The 19,319-nt window shown below is 46.9% G+C and overlaps 1 protein-coding gene across 6 annotated transcripts in view; it reads left to right on the forward strand.

The window, feature by feature from the left end:
- The window catches only part of LOC121563319 (dedicator of cytokinesis protein 1-like), a 236,503-nt gene extending 222,239 nt beyond the window's left edge, over positions 1-14,264 (forward strand). For all 6 annotated transcript variants that reach the window (XM_045214288.1, XM_045214291.1, XM_045214290.1 and 3 more), the window contains 2 exons: positions 5,928-6,055; positions 13,788-14,264. In XM_045214288.1, the coding sequence (XP_045070223.1) occupies positions 5,928-6,055; positions 13,788-14,024 (365 nt within the window). In that variant the 3' untranslated portion in view covers positions 14,025-14,264. The remainder of the gene's footprint in view (positions 1-5,927; positions 6,056-13,787) is intronic.
- Positions 14,265-19,319: the final 5,055 nt, after the last annotated feature.

The raw sequence follows: 19,319 nt of genomic DNA on the forward strand, positions 1-19,319 counted from the left end.
AGCATATGGTCTCACAAGGGGTCTGAGGATCTCATCTCGGTACCTAATGGCAGTCAGGCTACCTCTGGCGAGCACATGGAGGGCTGTGCGGCCCCCCAAAGAAATGCCACCCCACACCATGACTGACCCACCGCCAAAACGGTCATGCTGGAGGATGTTGCAGGCAGCAGAACGTTCTCCACGGCGTCTCCAGACTCTGTCACGTCTGTCACGTGCTCAGTGTGAACCTGCTTTCATCTGTGAAGAGCACAGGGCGCCAGTGGCGAATTTGCCAATCTTGGTGTTCTCTGGCAAATGCCAAACGTCCTGCACCGTGTTGGGCTGTAAGCACAACCCCCACCTGTGGACGTCGGGCCCTCATACCACCCTCATGGAGTCTGTTTCTGACCGTTTGAGCAGACACATGCACATTTGTGGCCTGCTGGAGGTCATTTTGCAGGGCTCTGGCAGTGCTCCTCCTGCTCCTCCTTGCACAAAGGCGGAGGTAGCGGTCCTGCTGCTGGGTTGTTGCCCTCCTACGGCCTCCTCCACGTCTCCTGATGTACTGGCCTGTCTCCTGGTAGCGCCTCCATGCTCTGGACACTACGCTGACAGACACAGTAAACCTTCTTGCCACAGCTCGCATTGATGTGCCATCCTGGATGAGCTGCACTACCTGAGCCACTTGTGTGGGTTGTAGACTCCGTTTCATGCTACCACTAGAGTGAAAGCACCGCCAGCATTCAAAAGTGACCAAAACATCAGTCAGGAAGCATAGGAACTGAGAAGTGGTCTGTGGTCACCACCTGCAGAACCAGTCCTTTATTGGGGGCGTCTTGCTAATTGCCTATAATTTCCACCTGTTGTCTATTCCATTTGCACAACAGCATGTGAAATTTATTGTCAATCAGTGTTGCTTCCAAAGTGGACAGTTTGATTTCACAGAAGTGTGATTGACTTGGAGTTACATTGTGTTGTTTAAGTGTTCCCTTAATTTTTTTTGAGCAGTGTATATGTATGATATATATATATATATATATATATATATATATATATATATATATTGTGACGTCACGAGAGGCTACACAGCTTTCAGCGGGATTGCTCAAGTAGTGCAAGGAGACAAGGTTCAAACAAAACAAGGATTTTATTATAGGTCTTGGGAAATTAACGAAAATATAACAAAATTCTGTTCTCTTGTGGCTCTTTAAGGGTTAACAGTTCAGGGATGTCTCTTCCACATCCAAAGTCATAATTCTCACTCGCTCAGATAACTTTTCCCCAGCCTTACTGTAGTCCACGTTGCAGCTAGTGGCCAACCCAGCAAAAAGTCCTTCCAAATGTCTCTCACGTATTTCCACAGGTCCATATATCCAAAGGTGAGTATTTCCCAAAGGTAAGTATCTCCAAATCCTTATATTCCTCATGGAAGTGGACGTGCAGCACTCTTGTCCTCCAGAGAGCCCAGGTTGGAGACTGTGTCTCTTCCCTTCCCAAACCTTCAGCTCATCAGCTCCTCATTTGTTTCAGCTGCGTGGGAAGATTGGCCATAGAGGGGTGGAGTTCCCGACCATACCAGCAGATGGAGCCATAGCTGTCTGGGTTTGCAGCCACCTCAGGGGATGTAACGTCCCTCCAGGACACAGCCTCTCGTGACATCACACATCCCCCTCCTCGGGACCGACGTCCTCGTCGGGGTAAAGGCAGCGAAGAAGGCATCACGCCGGGAGAGGGCGTCCGCATTGCCGTGGTGCTTGCCAGACTGCTCTCTCTTCAACTCCTCCCACTCTAGGACCAGGGACTCAGCCTCCTGTTGTCTCTCCTTGAGTTTCTTACTGAACGCATCAGCCTTGGTTTTAGCAGAGTTTAGCTTCTGTTGAGCAGCTTTCAGTTCCTTCTCTCTCTCTGCCTCCGCATTCTTCATCTTGTTCTCCAACACCTTGTACTTCTCCTCTGCCTTCTTCTGGACCTCCTTACTACTGCGCAGGGTCTCCTCACACTCCTCGATGGTCCTGCGCAGCCTCTCCAGCTCCTCCTGTTGCTTAGGGAAGGAGCTCTGTTGGAGTTTAGCCTGGAGGATATCTAACTCTTCTGTCTTCATGTCTAACTGTTGCTTTAACAAACGATACCTCTCAGCGGTCCCCTTCAGACCAGACAGTTCTTTGTCCAGATTCTGTAGCTCCGTCTCTGTGTCGGTCTGGGCACCTGCCATCCCTATCAGAGCCCGGGCGGGAGTGAGTAACTCGGAGGATTGCACCGGAGCCTTCCCAGGATGAGTCTTGCCTCTCCGTTTCCGAGGTACTCGGGTTATCCTCTCCTGAGACTCTCTCCAGAGTGGGTAAAAGGCTGGGCAGTCTCGTCCAATTAGGACAGGGACGGGGAGGGAATCAACCACCCCCGCCGTCGTGTGTATGGTTCCCCGTGTGCTGGTCATTGTAAGTTCAGTAATGGGGTATTCTCTGGTGTCCCCATGGACACAGGAAACTGGGAGGACTTTCCCCGGGGTCAGACACGTTGGGCCCACCAAATCCTTACGCACCAGGGTGGCCCGGCTACCAGAATCCAGTAAGGCCTCCACATCATGGTGATTCACAGTTACCGGGCAGGTGGGGGGTCGATCTGGGCCGCCATCTACGACTCCCAAGAGCGAGGCAAAACGGTGTGTGGGTGCTGAGCTGGAGGACTCCGCAGTGGGCATAGGTTCATCGGCTGGTTTCCCACACTGCCAGGAGATATGTCCCATCTCCCCACACCGGTAACACTGTCGAGTTTTCCCCCTCCTGGTGTACTCTTCTTGGACCCGCCTGGTTTCTGGCTCCCCCTGGAGCCGGGATAAGTCCTGACGTGGCTGGGTTCGAGACCTTGGGGTCCTTTGGACGGGTTCTTCCCATTTGTGGTGGGGCCGCACTCCTGGGGTCTTTTCGGGAAGCATTCAGCATCTCCGCTGTGGCCTGGTACTTTTCCACAGCTTCCACGGTCAGATCAGCCGTGGTCAAGGCCTGTTGACTGATGAACCGTTTTGCCTCATAAGGCAGGGCGCGTAGGTAACGATCCACCACAACGGCCTCCACCACCGCCGCTGCTGTATTCCTCTGCGGATCCAGCCATTTCCTTGCGATTCGGACAAGTTCATGCATCTGCGCCCGAGGAGGTTGGTCTGGTTGGAAGGTCCAGCTGTGAAAGCGCTGGGCCATACCAAACTTTGTGAGTCCATATCTGCTGAGGATCTCAGACTTCAGGGCATCATAGTCAGTAACCTGGTCAGGGCCCAGGTCCCGGACAGCATTCAGCGATTCCCCGGTTAGAAAGGGGGCTAACAGACCAACCCACTGTTGCTTGGGCCAGGCTTCCCTAGTGGCCGTGGCCTCAAATGCATGCAGGTATGCCTCAATGTCATCGGTAGCTCCCATCTTAGATATAAAGTCACTTGCCTTTATTGGGCGGGTATTTTGGACCACCCTCTGTCTCTGCAACTGCAATTCCTCTGCCTTCAGAAGGTTGGCTTTCTTTTGCTCCTCCAAGAGAGCCACGTTTGCTTGCATCTGGGCTTGCTGGCCAGAAACAAGGGCTTTCAATATGTCCTCCATTTCAGTCGGGCGGGGAGCCTACGGCCAACTTGGAAAACTGGGTGATCAAACCTTCGGTATCCTCCTCTGACATGCACTATTAACGCTTGAGCGTGCCCGTATTCTCCACCATCTGTGACGTCACGAGAGGCTACACAGCTTTCAGCGGGATTGCTCAAGTAGTGCAAGGAGACAAGGTTCAAACAAAACAAGGATTTTATTATAGGTCTTGGGAAATTAACGAAAATATAACAAAATTCTGTTCTCTTGTGGCTCTTTAAGGGTTAACAGTTCAGGGATGTCTCTTCCACATCCAAAGTCATAATTCTCACTCGCTCAGATAACTTTTCCCCAGCCTTACTGTAGTCCACGTTGCAGCTAGTGGCCAACCCAGCAAAAAGTCCTTCCAAATGTCTCTCACGTATTTCCACAGGTCCATATATCCAAAGGTGAGTATTTCCCAAAGGTAAGTATCTCCAAATCCTTATATTCCTCATGGAAGTGGACGTGCAGCACTCTTGTCCTCCAGAGAGCCCAGGTTGGAGACTGTGTCTCTTCCCTTCCCAAACCTTCAGCTCATCAGCTCCTCATTTGTTTCAGCTGCGTGGGAAGATTGGCCATAGAGGGGTGGAGTTCCCGACCATACCAGCAGATGGAGCCATAGCTGTCTGGGTTTGCAGCCACCTCAGGGGGATGTAACGTCCCTCCAGGACACAGCCTCTCGTGACATCACAAATATATATATATATATATATATATATATATATACACGCTCTCTCTCTATCTCTTTGTCTCTCCTGCTCTCTCTCCCCCCTCTCACACGCTCTCTCTATCTCTTTGTCTCTCCTGCTCTCTCTCCCCCCTCTCCCACTCTCTCTCTCTATCTCTTTGTCTCTCCTGCTCTCTCTCCCCCCCTCTCCCACGCTCTCTCTCTATCTCTTTGTCTCTCTTGCTCTCTCTTGCTCTCTCTCCCCCCCTCTCCCACGCTCTCTCTCTATCTCTTTGTCTCTCCTGCTCTCTCTCCCCCCCTCTCCCACGCTCTCTCTCTATCTCTTTCTCTCTCCTGCTCTCTCTCCCCCCTCTCCCACGCTCTCTCTCTATCTCTTTCTCTCTCCTGCTCTCTCTCCCCCCTCTCCCACGCTCTCTCTATCTCTTTCTCTCTCCTGCTCTCTCACGCTCTCTCTCTATCTCTTTCTCTCTCCTGCTCTCTCTCCCCCCCTCTCCCACTCTCTCTCTCTATCTCTTTCTCTCTCCTGCTCTCTCCCCCCCCTCCCACGCTCTCTCTCTATCTCTTTGTCTCTCCTGCTCTCTCTCCCCCCCTCTCTCACGCTCTCTCTATCTCTTTCTCTCTCCTGCTCTCTCTCCCCCCTCTCCCACGCTCTCTCTATCTCTTTCTCTCTCCTGCTCTCTCTCCCACGCTCTCTCTCTATCTCTTTGTCTCTCCTGCTCTCTCTCCCCCCCTCTCCCACGCTCTCTCTCTATCTCTTTGTCTTTCTTTCTCTCTCTCTCTCTGTCTTCTCAGCTTTCTCCTGACTGCCTGTCAGCTGAAATCAACCTCCTTGCGTATGGAAATGATTACATGTTGAATGTCAGGGGATGCTATTAAATCGCATCACGTTTTGGTTGAGTTTTAATCATTTGAGTTAATGTTTTATTATGCTATGTGATGGGGGGTGGGTATCAGATCTAAGATTAGGTTATTTATTTGTCTTGTTTAAACAGATGGATAACGGATGTTTTCTAATTCAGTTTTAGTCAAATATATGGTACAATATGTTTGTGCAACATAATGATATATATATATATATTGAATCACAGCTATTGTTCACACTCTGAAAGATGTATGGTGATGTTGTGGGTGTTGTTGTTGTACAATTATGATGTTTGGGGAGCCTCATTGGGGTTTACTTTAGTACTTTGTGTCGATGGATGGGTGGGTGGATGGGTGGGTGGATGGGTGGATGGATGGGTGGGTGGGTGGGTGGGTGGGTGGATGGATGGGTGGGTGGGTGGCTGGGTGGGTGGGTGGGTGGGTGGATGGATGTGTGGGTGGGTGGATGGATGGATGTGGGTGGATGGATGGGTGGGTGGATGGATGGGTGGGTGGGTGGATGGGTGGGTGGATGGGTGGGTGGATGGGTGGGTGGGTGGATGGGTGGGTGGGTGGGTGGATGGATGAATGGATGGATGGATGGGTGGGTGGGTTTGGGTGGGTGGATGGATGGATGGGTGGGTGGGTGGGTGGATGGGTGGGTGGGTGGGTGGGTGGGTGGATGGGTGGGTGGATGGGTGGGTGGGTGGATGGGTGGATGGATGAATGGATTGACTGATTGGTGCTTGGTGATTGGTGCTGACTGATTGGTGCTGTATGTTTCCCTGCAGACTGCCGTGAGATCCTGCTTCCTCTGATGACAGAGCAGCTGAAGTTCCATCTAGAGAAACAGGAGGAGCTGGAGGCCTGCTGTCAACTACTGAGTAACATACTGGAGGTGCTTTACAGGAGGGATGTGGTGAGGAACACACACACACACACACACACACACACACACACACACACACACACACACACACACACACACACACACACACACACACACACACACACACACACACACACACACACACACACACACACACACACACACACACACACACACACACACACAAAGACAGTAGAACACAGGCGGGGTGAGGAACCCTATAACACGTTGGTCTGGTCATTCTATTTGATGAAGATACCGTCACACTGCTTTACACTAGACACCAACCGCTACCTCTGTTCTGTAGTGTCCTATATTCAGACCCCTCTGTTCTATAGTGTCCTATATTCAGACCCCTCTGTTCTATAGTGTCCTATATTCAGACCCCTCTGTTCTATAGTGTCCTATATTCAGACCCCTCTGTTCTATAGTGTCCTATATTCAGACCCCTCTGTTCTATAGTGTCCTATATTCAGACCCCTCTGTTCTATAGTGTCCTATATTCAGACCCCTCTGTTCTACAGTGTCCTATATTCAGACCCCTCTGTTCTATAGTGTCCTATATTCAGACCCCTCTGTTCTATAGTGTCCTATATTCAGACCCCTCTGTTCTATAGTGTCCTATATTCAGACCCCTCTGTTCTATAGTGTCCTATATTCAGACCCCTCTGTTCTATAGTGTCCTATATTCAGACCCCTCTGTTCTATAGTGTCCTATATTCAGACCCCTCTGTTCTATAGTGCCCTATATTCAGACCCCTCTGTTCTATAGTGCCCTATATTCAGACCCCTCTGTTCTATAGTGTCCTATATTCAGACCCCTCTGTTCTATAGTGCCCTATATTCAGACCCCTCTGTTCTATAGTGTCCTATATTCAGACCCCTCTGTTCTATAGTGTCCTATATTCAGACCCCTCTGTTCTATAGTGTCCTATATTCAGACCCCTCTGTTCTATAGTGCCCTATATTCAGACCCCTCTGTTCTATAGTGCCCTATATTCAGACCCCTCTGTTCTATAGTGTCCTATATTCAGACCCCTCTGTTCTATAGTGTCCTATATTCAGACCCCTCTGTTCTATAGTGTCCTATATTCAGACCCCTCTGTTCTATAGTGTCCTATATTCAGACCCCTCTGTTCTATAGTGTCCTATATTCAGACCCCTCTGTTCTATAGTGTCCTATATTCAGACCCCTCTGTTCTATAGTGCCCTATATTCAGACCCCTCTGTTCTATAGTGTCCTATATTCAGACCCCTCTGTTCTATAGTGCCCTATATTCAGACCCCTCTGTTCTACAGTGTCCTATATTCAGACCCTTCTGTTCTATAGTGTCCTATATTCAGACCCCTCTGTTCTATAGTGTCCTATATTCAGACCCCTCTGTTCTATAGTGTCCTATATTCAGACCCCTCTGTTCTATAGTGTCCTATATTCAGACCCCTCTGTTCTATAGTGTCCTATATTCAGACCCCTCTGTTCTATAGTGCCCTATATTCAGACCCCTCTGTTCTAAAGTGTCCTATATTCAGACCCCTCTGTTCTATAGTGTCCTATATTCAGACCCCTCTGTTCTATAGTGTCCTATATTCAGACCCCTCTGTTCTATAGTGTCCTATATTCAGACCCCTCTGTTCTATAGTGTCCTATATTCAGACCCCTCTGTTCTATAGTGTCCTATATTCAGACCCCTCTGTTCTATAGTGCCCTATATTCAGACCCCTCTGTTCTATAGTGCCTATATTCAGACCCCTCTGTTCTATAGTGCCCTATATTCAGACCCCTCTGTTCTATAGTGCCCTATATTCAGACCCCTCTGTTCTATAGTGCCCTATATTCAGACCCCTCTGTTCTATAGTGCCCTATATTCAGACCCCTCTGTTCTATAGTGCCCTATATTCAGACCCCTCTGTTCTATAGTGCCCTATATTCAGACCCCTCTGTTCTATAGTGCCCTATATTCAGACCCCTCTGTTCTATAGTGCCCTATATTCAGACCCCTCTGTTCTATAGTGCCCTATATTCAGACCCCTCTGTTCTATAGTGCCCTATATTCAGACCCCTCTGTTCTATAGTGCCCTATATTCAGACCCCTCTGTTCTATAGTGCCCTATATTCAGACCCCTCTGTTCTATAGTGCCCTATATTCAGACCCCTCTGTTCTATAGTGTCCTATATTCAGACCCCTCTGTTCTATAGTGTCCTATATTCAGACCCCTCTGTTCTATAGTGTCCTATATTCAGACCCCTCTGTTCTATAGTGTCCTATATTCAGACCCCTCTGTTCTATAGTGTCCTATATTCAGACCCCTCTGTTCTATAGTGTCCTATATTCAGACCCCTCTGTTCTATAGTGTCCTATATTCAGACCCCTCTGTTCTATAGTGCCCTATATTCAGACCCCTCTGTTCTATAGTGCCCTATATTCAGACCCCTCTGTTCTATAGTGTCCTTTATTCAGACCCCTCTGTTCTATAGTGTCCTATATTCAGACAGATCCCTTCCCTTATCCCTTATCCCATTACATTGATCTCTTCTTAGTCCACTCTACTAAATATAACATTGATCTCTTCTTAGTCCACTCTATTAAATATAACATCATAGTGAAATGAAGGCTAGATGGATGTCTGGTGTGCATTACTGCACTACAGATTTTCTAATATAATTGCTGTGATCCCGTTCCGTATTAGAAACTAATGATTATTTCATGGACCTTTCCTTCAATAATTCAGTTGTTTCATTGGCAGAGCTCCCATAATTCAATACATAGAAAACATCACTCAATAGTTTTTTTTTTTTTTTCAACCATTCCCTGCACTCATTCTTACTCTCCATATTATATGCATTCAGCCCAGCACCCCATTTAGTTATTGTGTTACTAAAGAAATAGAGCAGTCCTGAAATCAAAGGCAGAGTGAGTTCAGAGATGGTATAGCAACAGGAGAGAGCCTTGTTGGGATTGCATAATGTTATGCGTCATACCTGACGCATTGAGAGGAGAGATCAGATACTACCTTTAAAGATTGGAGACGGGTTGATGCTTCTCCGTGTGTGTGTGTGTGTGTGTGTGTGTTGTGTGTGAAAATAGTGCTGTGAATTATTGAAGGTTTGGGGTGGTGGAAGCGTTAGCTAGTGTACAGCCTAGATCCCCAGTCCCCCTGCTCGCTGTGCCCTTCCTCCTGGCTAGCCATGATTGGCTGAGATAATGAAGGGTTTGGGAAATGCCAAGAGATTAGATCTGATTGGTCTGTCATGTCACAGGCTTCTTAGCAAACTCCAGGTGGTGCTGTGGTCAGGTGACATGAAAGTAGAGCTCTCTGGCCATGCACACCAGTGGTGGCTTTGGCGTGGAAAAACTGAAACACATGTAGAAAAGTACCTCATAGCTACTGTAAAACATGGTAGTGTTATGGTAAGATTTATGTCATGGTAGAATATGGTGGTGGATCTTTGATGTTATGGGGCTATTTTGCTTCCACTGGTCCTGTGGACCTTGTTAAGGTCAACAGCATCGTGAACTTTACCAAGTACCAGGACATTTTAGCCAAAAACCTGGTTGCCTGAAAATTGGCCACAAGTAAATCTTCCAGCAAGACAACAACCCCAAGCACACATCAAAATCCTCACCCCATCTTCTTTATTTTATTACTTGTTAAACAATATCTCTTTCTCTCAGCAATTCTACTAGTATAAAATATATATATATATACAGTGGGGAGAACAAGTATTTGATACACTGCCGATTTCGCAGGTTTTCCTACTTACAAAGCATGTAGAGGTCTGTAATTTTTATCATAGGTACACTTCAACTGTGAGAGACGGAATCTAAAACAAAAATCCAGAAAATCACATTGTATGATTTTTAAGTAAATAATTTGCATTTTATTGCATGACATAAGTATTTGATCACCTACCAACCAGTAAGAATTCCGGCTCTCACAGACCTGTTAGTTTTTCTTTAAGAAGCCCTCCTGTTCTCCACTCATTACCTGTATTAACTGCACCTGTTTGAACTCGTTACCTGTATAAAAGACACCTGTCCACACACTCAATCAAACAGACTCCAACCTCTCCACAATGGCCAAGACCAGAGAGCTGTGTAAGGACATCAGGGATAAAATTGTAGACCTGCACAAGGCCGGGATGGGCTACAGGACAATAGGCAAGCAGCTTGGTGAGAAGGCAACAACTGTTGGCGCAATTATTAGAAAATTGAAGAAGTTCAAGATGACGGTCAATCACCCTCGGTCTGGGGCTCCATGCAAGATCTCACCTCGTGGGGCATCAATGATCATGAGGAAGGTGAGGGACCAGCCCAGAACTACACGGCAGGACCTGGTCAATGACCTGAAGAGAGCTGGGACCACAGTCTCAAAGAAAACCATTAGTAACACACTACGCCGTCATGGATTAAAATCCTGCAGCGCACGCAAGGTCCCCCTGCTCAAGCCAGCGCATGTCCAGGCCCGTCTGAAGTTTGCCAATGACCATCTGGATGATCCAGAGGAGGAATGGGAGAAGGTCATGTGGTCTGATGAGACAAAAATAAAACTTTTTGGTCTAAACTCCACTCGCCGTGTTTGGAGGAAGAAGAAGGATGAATACAACCCCAAGAACACCATCCCAACTGTGAAGCATGGAGGTGGAAACATCATTCTTTGGGGATGCTTTTCTGCAAAGGGGACAGGACGACTGCACCGTATTGAGGGGAGGATGGATGGAGCCATGTATCGCGAGATCTTGGCCAACAACCTCCTTCCCTCAGTAAGAGCATTGAAGATGGGTCGTGGCTGGGTCTTCCAGCATGACAACGACCCGAAACACACAGCCAGGGCAACTAAGGAGTGGCTCCGTAAGAAGCATCTCAAGGTCCTGGAGTGGCCTAGCCAGTCTCCAGACCTGAACCCAATAGAACATCTTTGGAGGGAGCTGAAAGTCCGTATTGCCCAGCGACAGCCCCGAAACCTGAAGGATCTGGAGAAGGTCTGTATGGAGGACTGGGCCAAAATCCCTGCTGCAGTGTGTACAAACCTGGTCAAGACCTACAGGAAACGTATGATCTCTGTAATTGAAAACAAAGGTTTCTGTACCAAATATTAAGTTCTGCTTTTCTGATGTATCAAATACTTATGTCATGCAATAAAATGCAAATTAATTACTTAAAAATCATACAATGTGATTTTCTGGATTTTTGTTTTAGATTCCGTCTCTCACAGTTGAAGTGTACCTATGATAAAAATTACAGACCTCTACATGCTTTGTAAGTAGGAAAACCTGCAAAATCGGCAGTGTATCAAATACTTGTTCTCCCCACTGTGTGTGTTATATATATATATATATATATATATATATATATATATATATATATACACTGCTCAAAAAAATAAAGGGAACACTTAAACAACACATCCTAGATCTGAATGAATGAAATAATCTTATTAAATACTTTTTTCTTTACATAGTTGAATGTGCTCACAACAAAATCACACAAAAATTATCAATGGAAATCAAATTTATCAACCCATGGAGGTCTGGATTTGGAGTCACCCTCAAAATTAAAGTGGAAAACCACACTACAAGCTGATCCAACTTTGATGTAATGTCCTTAAAACAAGTCAAAATGAGGCTCAGTAGTGTGTGTGGCCTCCACGTGCCTGTATGACCTCCCTACAACGCCTGGGCATGCTCCTAATGAGGTGGCGGATGGTCTCCTGAGGGATCTCCTCCCAGACCTGGACTAAAGCATCCGCCAACTCCTGGACAGTCTGTGGTGCAACGTGGCGTTGGTGGATGGAGCGAGACATGATGTCCCAGATGTGCTCAATTGGATTCAGGTCTGGGGAACGGGCGGGCCAGTCCATAGCATCAATGCCTTCCTCTTGCAGGAACTGCTGACACACTCCAGCCACATATTGTCTTGCATTAGGAGGAACCCAGGGCCAACTGCACCAGCATGGTCTCACAAGGGGTCTGAGGATCTCATCTCGGTACCTAATGGCAGTCAGGCTACCTCTGGCAAGCACATGGAGGGCTGTGCGGCCCCCCAAAGAAATGTCACCCCACACCATGACTGACCCACAGCCAAACCGGTCATGCTGGAGGATGTTGCAGGCAGCAGAACATTCTCCACGGCGTCTCCAGACGCTGTCACGTCTGTCACATGTGCTCAGTGTGAACCTGCTTTCATCTGTGAAGAGCACAGGGCGCCAGTGGCGAATTTGCCAATCTTGGTGTTCTCTGGCAAATGCCAAACGTCCTGCACGGTGTTGGGCTGTAAGCACAACCCCCACCTGTGGACGTCGGGCCCTCATACCACCCTCATGGAGTCTGTTTCTGACCGTTTGAGCAGACACATGCACATTTGTGGCCTGCTGGAGGTCATTTTGCAGGGCTCTGGCAGTGCTCCTCCTGCTCCTCCTTGCACAAAGGCGGAGGTAGCGGTCCTGCTGCTGGGTTGTTGCCCTCCTACGGCCTCCTCCACGTCTCCTGATGTACTGGCCTGTCTCCTGGTAGCGCCTCCATGCTCTGGACACTACGCTGCCAGACACAGCAAACCTTCTTGCCACAGCTCGCATTGATGTGCCATCCTGAATGAGCTGCACTACCTGAGCCACTTGTGTGGGTTGTAGACTCTGTCTTATGCTACCACTAGAGTGAAAGCACCGCCCGCATTCAAAAGTGACCAAAACAGCCAGGAAGCGTAGGAACTGAGAAGTGGTCTGTGGTCACCACCTGCAGAATCACTACTTTATTGGGGGTATCTTGCTAATTGCCTATAATTTCCACCTGTTGTCTATTCCATTTGCACAACAGCATGTGAAATGTATTGTCAATCAGTGTTTCTTCCTAAGTGGACAGTTTGATTTCACAGAAGTGTGATTGACTTGGAGTTACATTGTGTTGTTTAAGTGTTCCCTTTATTTCTTTGAGCAGTGTGTATATATATATATATATATATATATATATAGCATACAATTTAGCTCAGTATTTGTGTTAAGGACGTTTGCAAAGCAACAGATTACTAACCATAATCATTTATAAAGCATCTCAAGGGTTTGTGGTATATTGAAGCAATAAGGCACAAGGGGGTGTGGTATATGGCCAATATACCACGGCTAAGGGCTGTTCTTAGGTACTCCGCGTTGCGTCGTGCATGGATACAGCCCTTAGCCGTGGTATATTGACCATATACCACAAATCCCAGAGGTACCTTATTGCTCTTATAGACTGTATACCAACATAATACATGGTTTGTCATGCGCATGGTGTATGTCTGATGGACACACAGTTGAACTACTGTTTCAGCCAATCAGCGTCCAGGGCTCGACCCCACCCAGTTTATAATGGCCTATATATCACAGCTAAGGGCTGTTCTTAGGTACAACACGAAGCTCATACAGCCTTTAGCCGTGGTATATTGGCCATATTCCACAAACCCCAAGGGTGCCTTATTGCTATTATAAACTGGCTACAAACATAAATAGAACAGTAATCAAGCATTTTTACATCATACACGTGATATATTGTCTGATATATACACAGTTAAACTATACTGTTTCAGCCAATTAGCATCCAGGACCCAAACTAGCCAGTTTATAAAAAAAATCAACATACACTGTTGAAAACATTGTGTCTATAGATTTCAAAAGTGAAATATCAACCTGACCTATCTCCTCTCATCCTCCTCCTCCATTGTGTGTGTGTGTGTGTGTGTGTGTGTGTGTGTGTGTGTGTGTGTGTGTGTGTGTGTGTGTGTGTCTCCAGGGTCCTACCCAGTGGCATGTCCAGATCATCATGGAGAAGCTCCTGAGAACAGTCAACAGAACAGTGATCTCCATGGGCCGAGACTCTCCTCTCATTGTAAGTGACTCTTCTTCAAACCTCCAACTAACCTCCCGAACTTCTAAAACTCTATTCCTACTTGTTCCCGTCTCTCCTGTGTCTGGGAATCTGCCAACCAGGATTTCAGAAAAAAACCTGGCAACTTCCGACAATGTTTAGAGAATTGTGCAACCCAAATCCTCCCTCAGCGTACCCCTACCTTCCTCTGCAACATCAACTTCAATCCACAGCATCATAGAGCGATCAAAACCTCCTTCTGTGTCAGTCATCAGTAGACTCACAGGGCTTCATGTAGTTTCACTCCAAAGGTTACCTTCATCTCCCTCGCTGCTTTCATCTGCTTTATTAGCCAGGCCATGTCGTATTTCAGTGTGTGTGTTCCGTGTGTGTGTGTTCCGTGTGTGTGTGTGTTCCGTGTGTGTGTGTGTTCCGTGTGTGTGTGTGTTCCGTGTGTGTGTGTGTGTGTTCCGTGTGTGTGTGTGTTCCGTGTGTGTGTGTGTGTGTGTGTGTTCCGTGTGTGTGTGTGTTCCGTGTGTGTGTGTGTTCCGTGTGTGTTCCGTGTGTGTGTGTGTTCTGTGTGTGTGTGTTCTGTGTGTGTGTTCCGTGTGTGTGTGTGTGTTCCGTGTGTGTGTGTTCCGTGTGTGTGTGGTGTGTGTGTGTGATCTGTCACCTAATACAGAGAGCATACCTACTGCCAGACCCATGCAGGTTATCTGTGGGTTATCTAATCAGTGGATTCTCTCAGTGCATCCCAAATGGCACCCTATTTCCTATTGGCTCCTGTAGGTCTGTGGTCTAAAGTAGTGCTCTATATAGGGAATAGGGTGCCATTTGGGACGCAAGCTCTGTGTTACTGAGGCTGAGCCAATCATCCTCTCAGCTGGAACTCTGAGACAGTTAAGTCACTTATCAGTCATTCTATAACTGTGCTGTCATCGTGACAACGCTCCGCCCGCCTCGCCAGGCGCTCATCCATCTACATGAGATTTACGGTAGGAAAGTGAGATGAATGTGGGGACTTTGGCAAGGATGCAAACTATATGTGCACAGTTGGTATGATTGACAATGGATGTACTGTAGATTGCAGACTGAACCAAAAGACAACCGGAATTTGGATTGATGAATTTGATCGGAATTCCGGGATACGGAATATTATGTGATTTGAAGTTACTGTAGTTACAGTAGAATGTAGAGGTCAGATGTCCCAGTAGTTACAGTAGAATGTAGAGGTCAGATGTTACAGTAGTTACAGTAGAATGTAGAGGTCAGATGTTACTGTAGTTACAGTAGAATGTAGAGGTCAGATGTCCCAGTAGTTACAGTAGAATGTAGAGGTCAGATGTTACAGTGGTTACAGTAGAATGTAGAGGTCAGATGTCCCAGTAGTTACAGTAGAATGTAGAGGTCAGATGTCCCAGTAGTTACAGTAGAATGTAGAGGTCAGATGTTACTGTAGTTACAGTAGAATGTAGAGGTCAGATGTTACAGTAGTTACAGTAGAATGTAGAGGTCAGATGTTACAGTAGTTACAGTAGAATGTAGAGGTCAGATGTTACAGTAGTTACAGTAGAATGTAGAGGTCAGATGTCCCAGTAGTTACAGTAGAATGTAGAGGTCAGATGTCCCAGTAGTTACAGTAGAATGTAGAGGTCAGATGTTACAGTGGTTACAGTAGAATGTAGAGGTCAGATGTCCCAGTAGTTACAGTAGAATGTAGAGGTCAGATGTCCCAGTAGTTACAGTAGAATGTAGAGGTCAGATGTCCCAGTAGTTACAGTAGAATGTAGAGGTCAGATGTCCCAGTAGTTACAGTAGAATGTAGAGGTCAGATGTCCCAGTAGTTACAGTAGAATGTAGAGGTCAGATGTTACAGTAGTTACAGTAGAATGTAGAGGTCAGATGTCCCAGTAGTTACAGTAGAATGTAGAGGTCAGATGTTACTGTAGTTACAGTAGAATGTAGAGGTCAGATGTCCCAGTAGTTACAGTAGAATGTAGAGGTCAGATGTCCCAGTAGTTACAGTAGAATGTAGAGGTCAGATGTCCCAGTAGTTACAGTAGAATGTAGAGGTCAGATGTCCCAGTAGTTACAGTAGAATGTAGAGGTCAGATGTTACAGTAGTTACAGTAGAATGTAGAGGTCAGATGTTACAGTAGTTACAGTAGAATGTAGAGGTCAGATGTCCCAGTAGTTACAGTAGAATGTAGAGGTCAGATGTCCCAGTAGTTACAGTAGAATGTAGAGGTCAGATGTTACAGTAGTTACAGTAGAATGTAGAGGTCAGATGTTACAGTAGTTACAGTAGAATGTAGAGGTCAGATGTCCCAGTAGTTACAGTAGAATGTAGAGGTCAGATGTCCCAGTAGTTACAGTAGAATGTAGAGGTCAGATGTCCCAGTAGTTACAGTAGAATGTAGAGATCAGATGTCCCAGTAGTTACAGTAGAATGTAGAGGTCAGATGTCCCAGTAGTTACAGTAGAATGTAGAGGTCAGATGTTACAGTAGTTACAGTAGAATGTAGAGGTCAGATGTCCCAGTAGTTACAGTAGAATGTAGAGGTCAGATGTCCCAGTAGTTACAGTAGAATGTAGAGGTCAGATGTTACAGTAGTTACAGTAGAATGTAGAGGTCAGATGTCCCAGTAGTTACAGTAGAATGTAGAGGTCAGATGTCCCAGTAGTTACAGTAGAATGTAGAGGTCAGATGTTACAGTAGTTACAGTAGAATGTAGAGGTCAGATGTTACAGTAGTTACAGTAGAATGTAGAGGTCAGATGTTACAGTAGTTACAGTAGAATGTAGAGGTCAGATGTCCCAGTAGTTACAGTAGAATGTAGAGGTCAGATGTTACAGTAGTTACAGTAGAATGTAGAGGTCAGATGTCCCAGTAGTTACAGTAGAATGTAGAGGTCAGATGTCCCAGTAGTTACAGTAGAATGTAGAGGTCAGATGTTACAGTAGTTACAGTAGAATGTAGAGGTCAGATGTTACAGTAGTTACAGTAGAATGTAGAGGTCAGATGTCCCAGTAGTTACAGTAGAATGTAGAGGTCAGATGTTACAGTAGAATGTAGAGTCTCTCCTTAGAGACCTACCTTAGACCCCACTACAGTCTGTCTCTCCTTAGAGACCTACCTTAACCCCACTACAGTCTGTCTCTCCTTAGAGACCTACCTTAACCCCACTACAGTCTGTCTCTCCTTAGAGACCTACCTTAACCCCACTACAGTCTGTCTGTCTCTCCTTAGAGACCTACCTTAACCCCACTACAGTCTGTCTCTCCTTAGAGACCTACCTTAACCCCACTACAGTCTGTCTGTCTCTCCTTAGAGACCTACCTTAACCCCACTACAGTCTGTCTGTCTGTCCTTAGAGACCTACCTTAACCCCACTACAGTCTGTCTCTCCTTAGAGACCTACCTTAACCCCACTACAGTCTGTCTCTCCTTAGAGACCTACCTTAACCCCACTACAGTCTGTCTCTCCTTAGAGACCTACCTTAACCCCACTACAGTCTCTGTCTCTCCTTAGAGACCTACCTTAACCCCACTACAGTCTGTCTGTCTCTCCTTAGAGACCTACCTTAACCCCACTACAGTCTGTCTCTCCTTAGAGACCTACCTTAACCCCACTACAGTCTGTCTGTCTCTCCTTAGAGACCTACCTTAACCCCACTACAGTCTGTCTGTCTGTCCTTAGAGACCTACCTTAACCCCACTACAGTCTGTCTCTCCTTAGAGACCTACCTTAACCCCACTACAGTCTGTCTCTCCTTAGAGACCTACCTTAACCCCACTACAGTCTGTCTCTCCTTAGAGACCTACCTTAACCCCACTACAGTCTGTCTGTCTCTCCTTAGAGACCTACCTTAACCCCACTACAGTCTGTCTCTCCTTAGAGACCTACCTTAACCCCACTACAGTCTGTCTCTCCTTAGAGACCTACCTTAACCCCACTACAGTCTGTCTGTCTCTCCTTAGAGACCTACCTTAACCCCACTACAGTCTGTCTCTCCTTAGAGACCTACCTTAACCCCACTACAGTCTGTCTGTCTCTCCTTAGAGACCTACCTTAACCCCACTACAGTCTGTCTGTCTGTCCTTAGAGACCTACCTTAACCCCACTACAGTCTGTCTCTCCTTAGAGACCTACCTTAACCCCACTACAGTCTGTCTCTCCTTAGAGACCTACCTTAACCCCACTACAGTCTGTCTCTCCTTAGAGACCTACCTTAACCCCACTACAGTCTGTCTGTCTCTCCTTAGAGACCTACCTTAACCCCACTACAGTCTGTCTCTCCTTAGAGACCTACCTTAACCCCACTACAGTCTGTCTCTCCTTAGAGACCTACCTTAACCCCACTACAGTCTGTCTGTCTCTCCTTAGAGACCTACCTTAACCCCACTACAGTCTGTCTCTCCTTAGAGACCTACCTTAACCCCACTACAGTCTGTCTGTCTCTCCTTAGAGACCTACCTTAACCCCACTACAGTCTGTCTGTCTGTCCTTAGAGACCTACCTTAACCCCACTACAGTCTGTCTCTCCTTAGAGACCTACCTTAACCCCACTACAGTCTGTCTCTCCTTAGAGACCTACCTTAACCCCACTACAGTCTGTCTGTCTCTCCTTAGAGACCTACCTTAACCCCACTACAGTCTGTCTCTCCTTAGAGACCTACCTTAACCCCACTACAGTCTGTCTGTCTGTCCTTAGAGACCTACCTTAACCCCACTACAGTCTGTCTCTCCTTAGAGACCTACCTTAACCCCACTACAGTCTGTCTCTCCTTAGAGACCTACCTTAACCCCACTACAGTCTGTCTGTCTCTCCTTAGAGACCTATCTTAACCCCACTACAGTCTGACTGTCTCTCCTTAGAGACCTACCTTAACCCCACTACAGTCTGTCTCTCCTTAGAGACCTACCTTAACCCCACTACAGTCTCTCTCTCCTTAGAGACCTACCTTAACCCCACTACAGTCTGTCTGTCCTTAGAGACCTACCTTAACCCCACTACAGTCTGTCTGTCTGTCTGTCCTTAGAGACCTACCTTAACCCCACTACAGTCTGACTGTCTCTCCTTAGAGACCTACCTTAACCCCACTACAGTCTGTTTGTCTGTCCTTAGAGACCTACCTTAACCCCACTACAGTCTGTCTCTCCTTAGAGACCTACCTTAACCCCACTACAGTCTGTCTCTCATTAGAGACCTACCTTAACCCCACTACAGTCTGACTGTCTCTCCTTAGAGACCTACCTTAACCCCACTACAGTCTGACTGTTTCTCCTTAGAGACCTACCTTAACCCCACTACAGTCTGTCTCTCCTTAGAGACCTACCTTAACCCCACTACAGTCTGACTGTCTCTCCTTAGAGACCTACCTTAACCCCACTACAGTCTGTCTGTCTCTCCTTAGAGACCTACCTTAACCCCACTACAGTCTGTCTCTCCTTA

Source organism: Coregonus clupeaformis, unplaced genomic scaffold (genome assembly GCF_020615455.1).
Source record: "Coregonus clupeaformis isolate EN_2021a unplaced genomic scaffold, ASM2061545v1 scaf0232, whole genome shotgun sequence".
Taxonomy (NCBI): domain Eukaryota; kingdom Metazoa; phylum Chordata; class Actinopteri; order Salmoniformes; family Salmonidae; genus Coregonus; species Coregonus clupeaformis.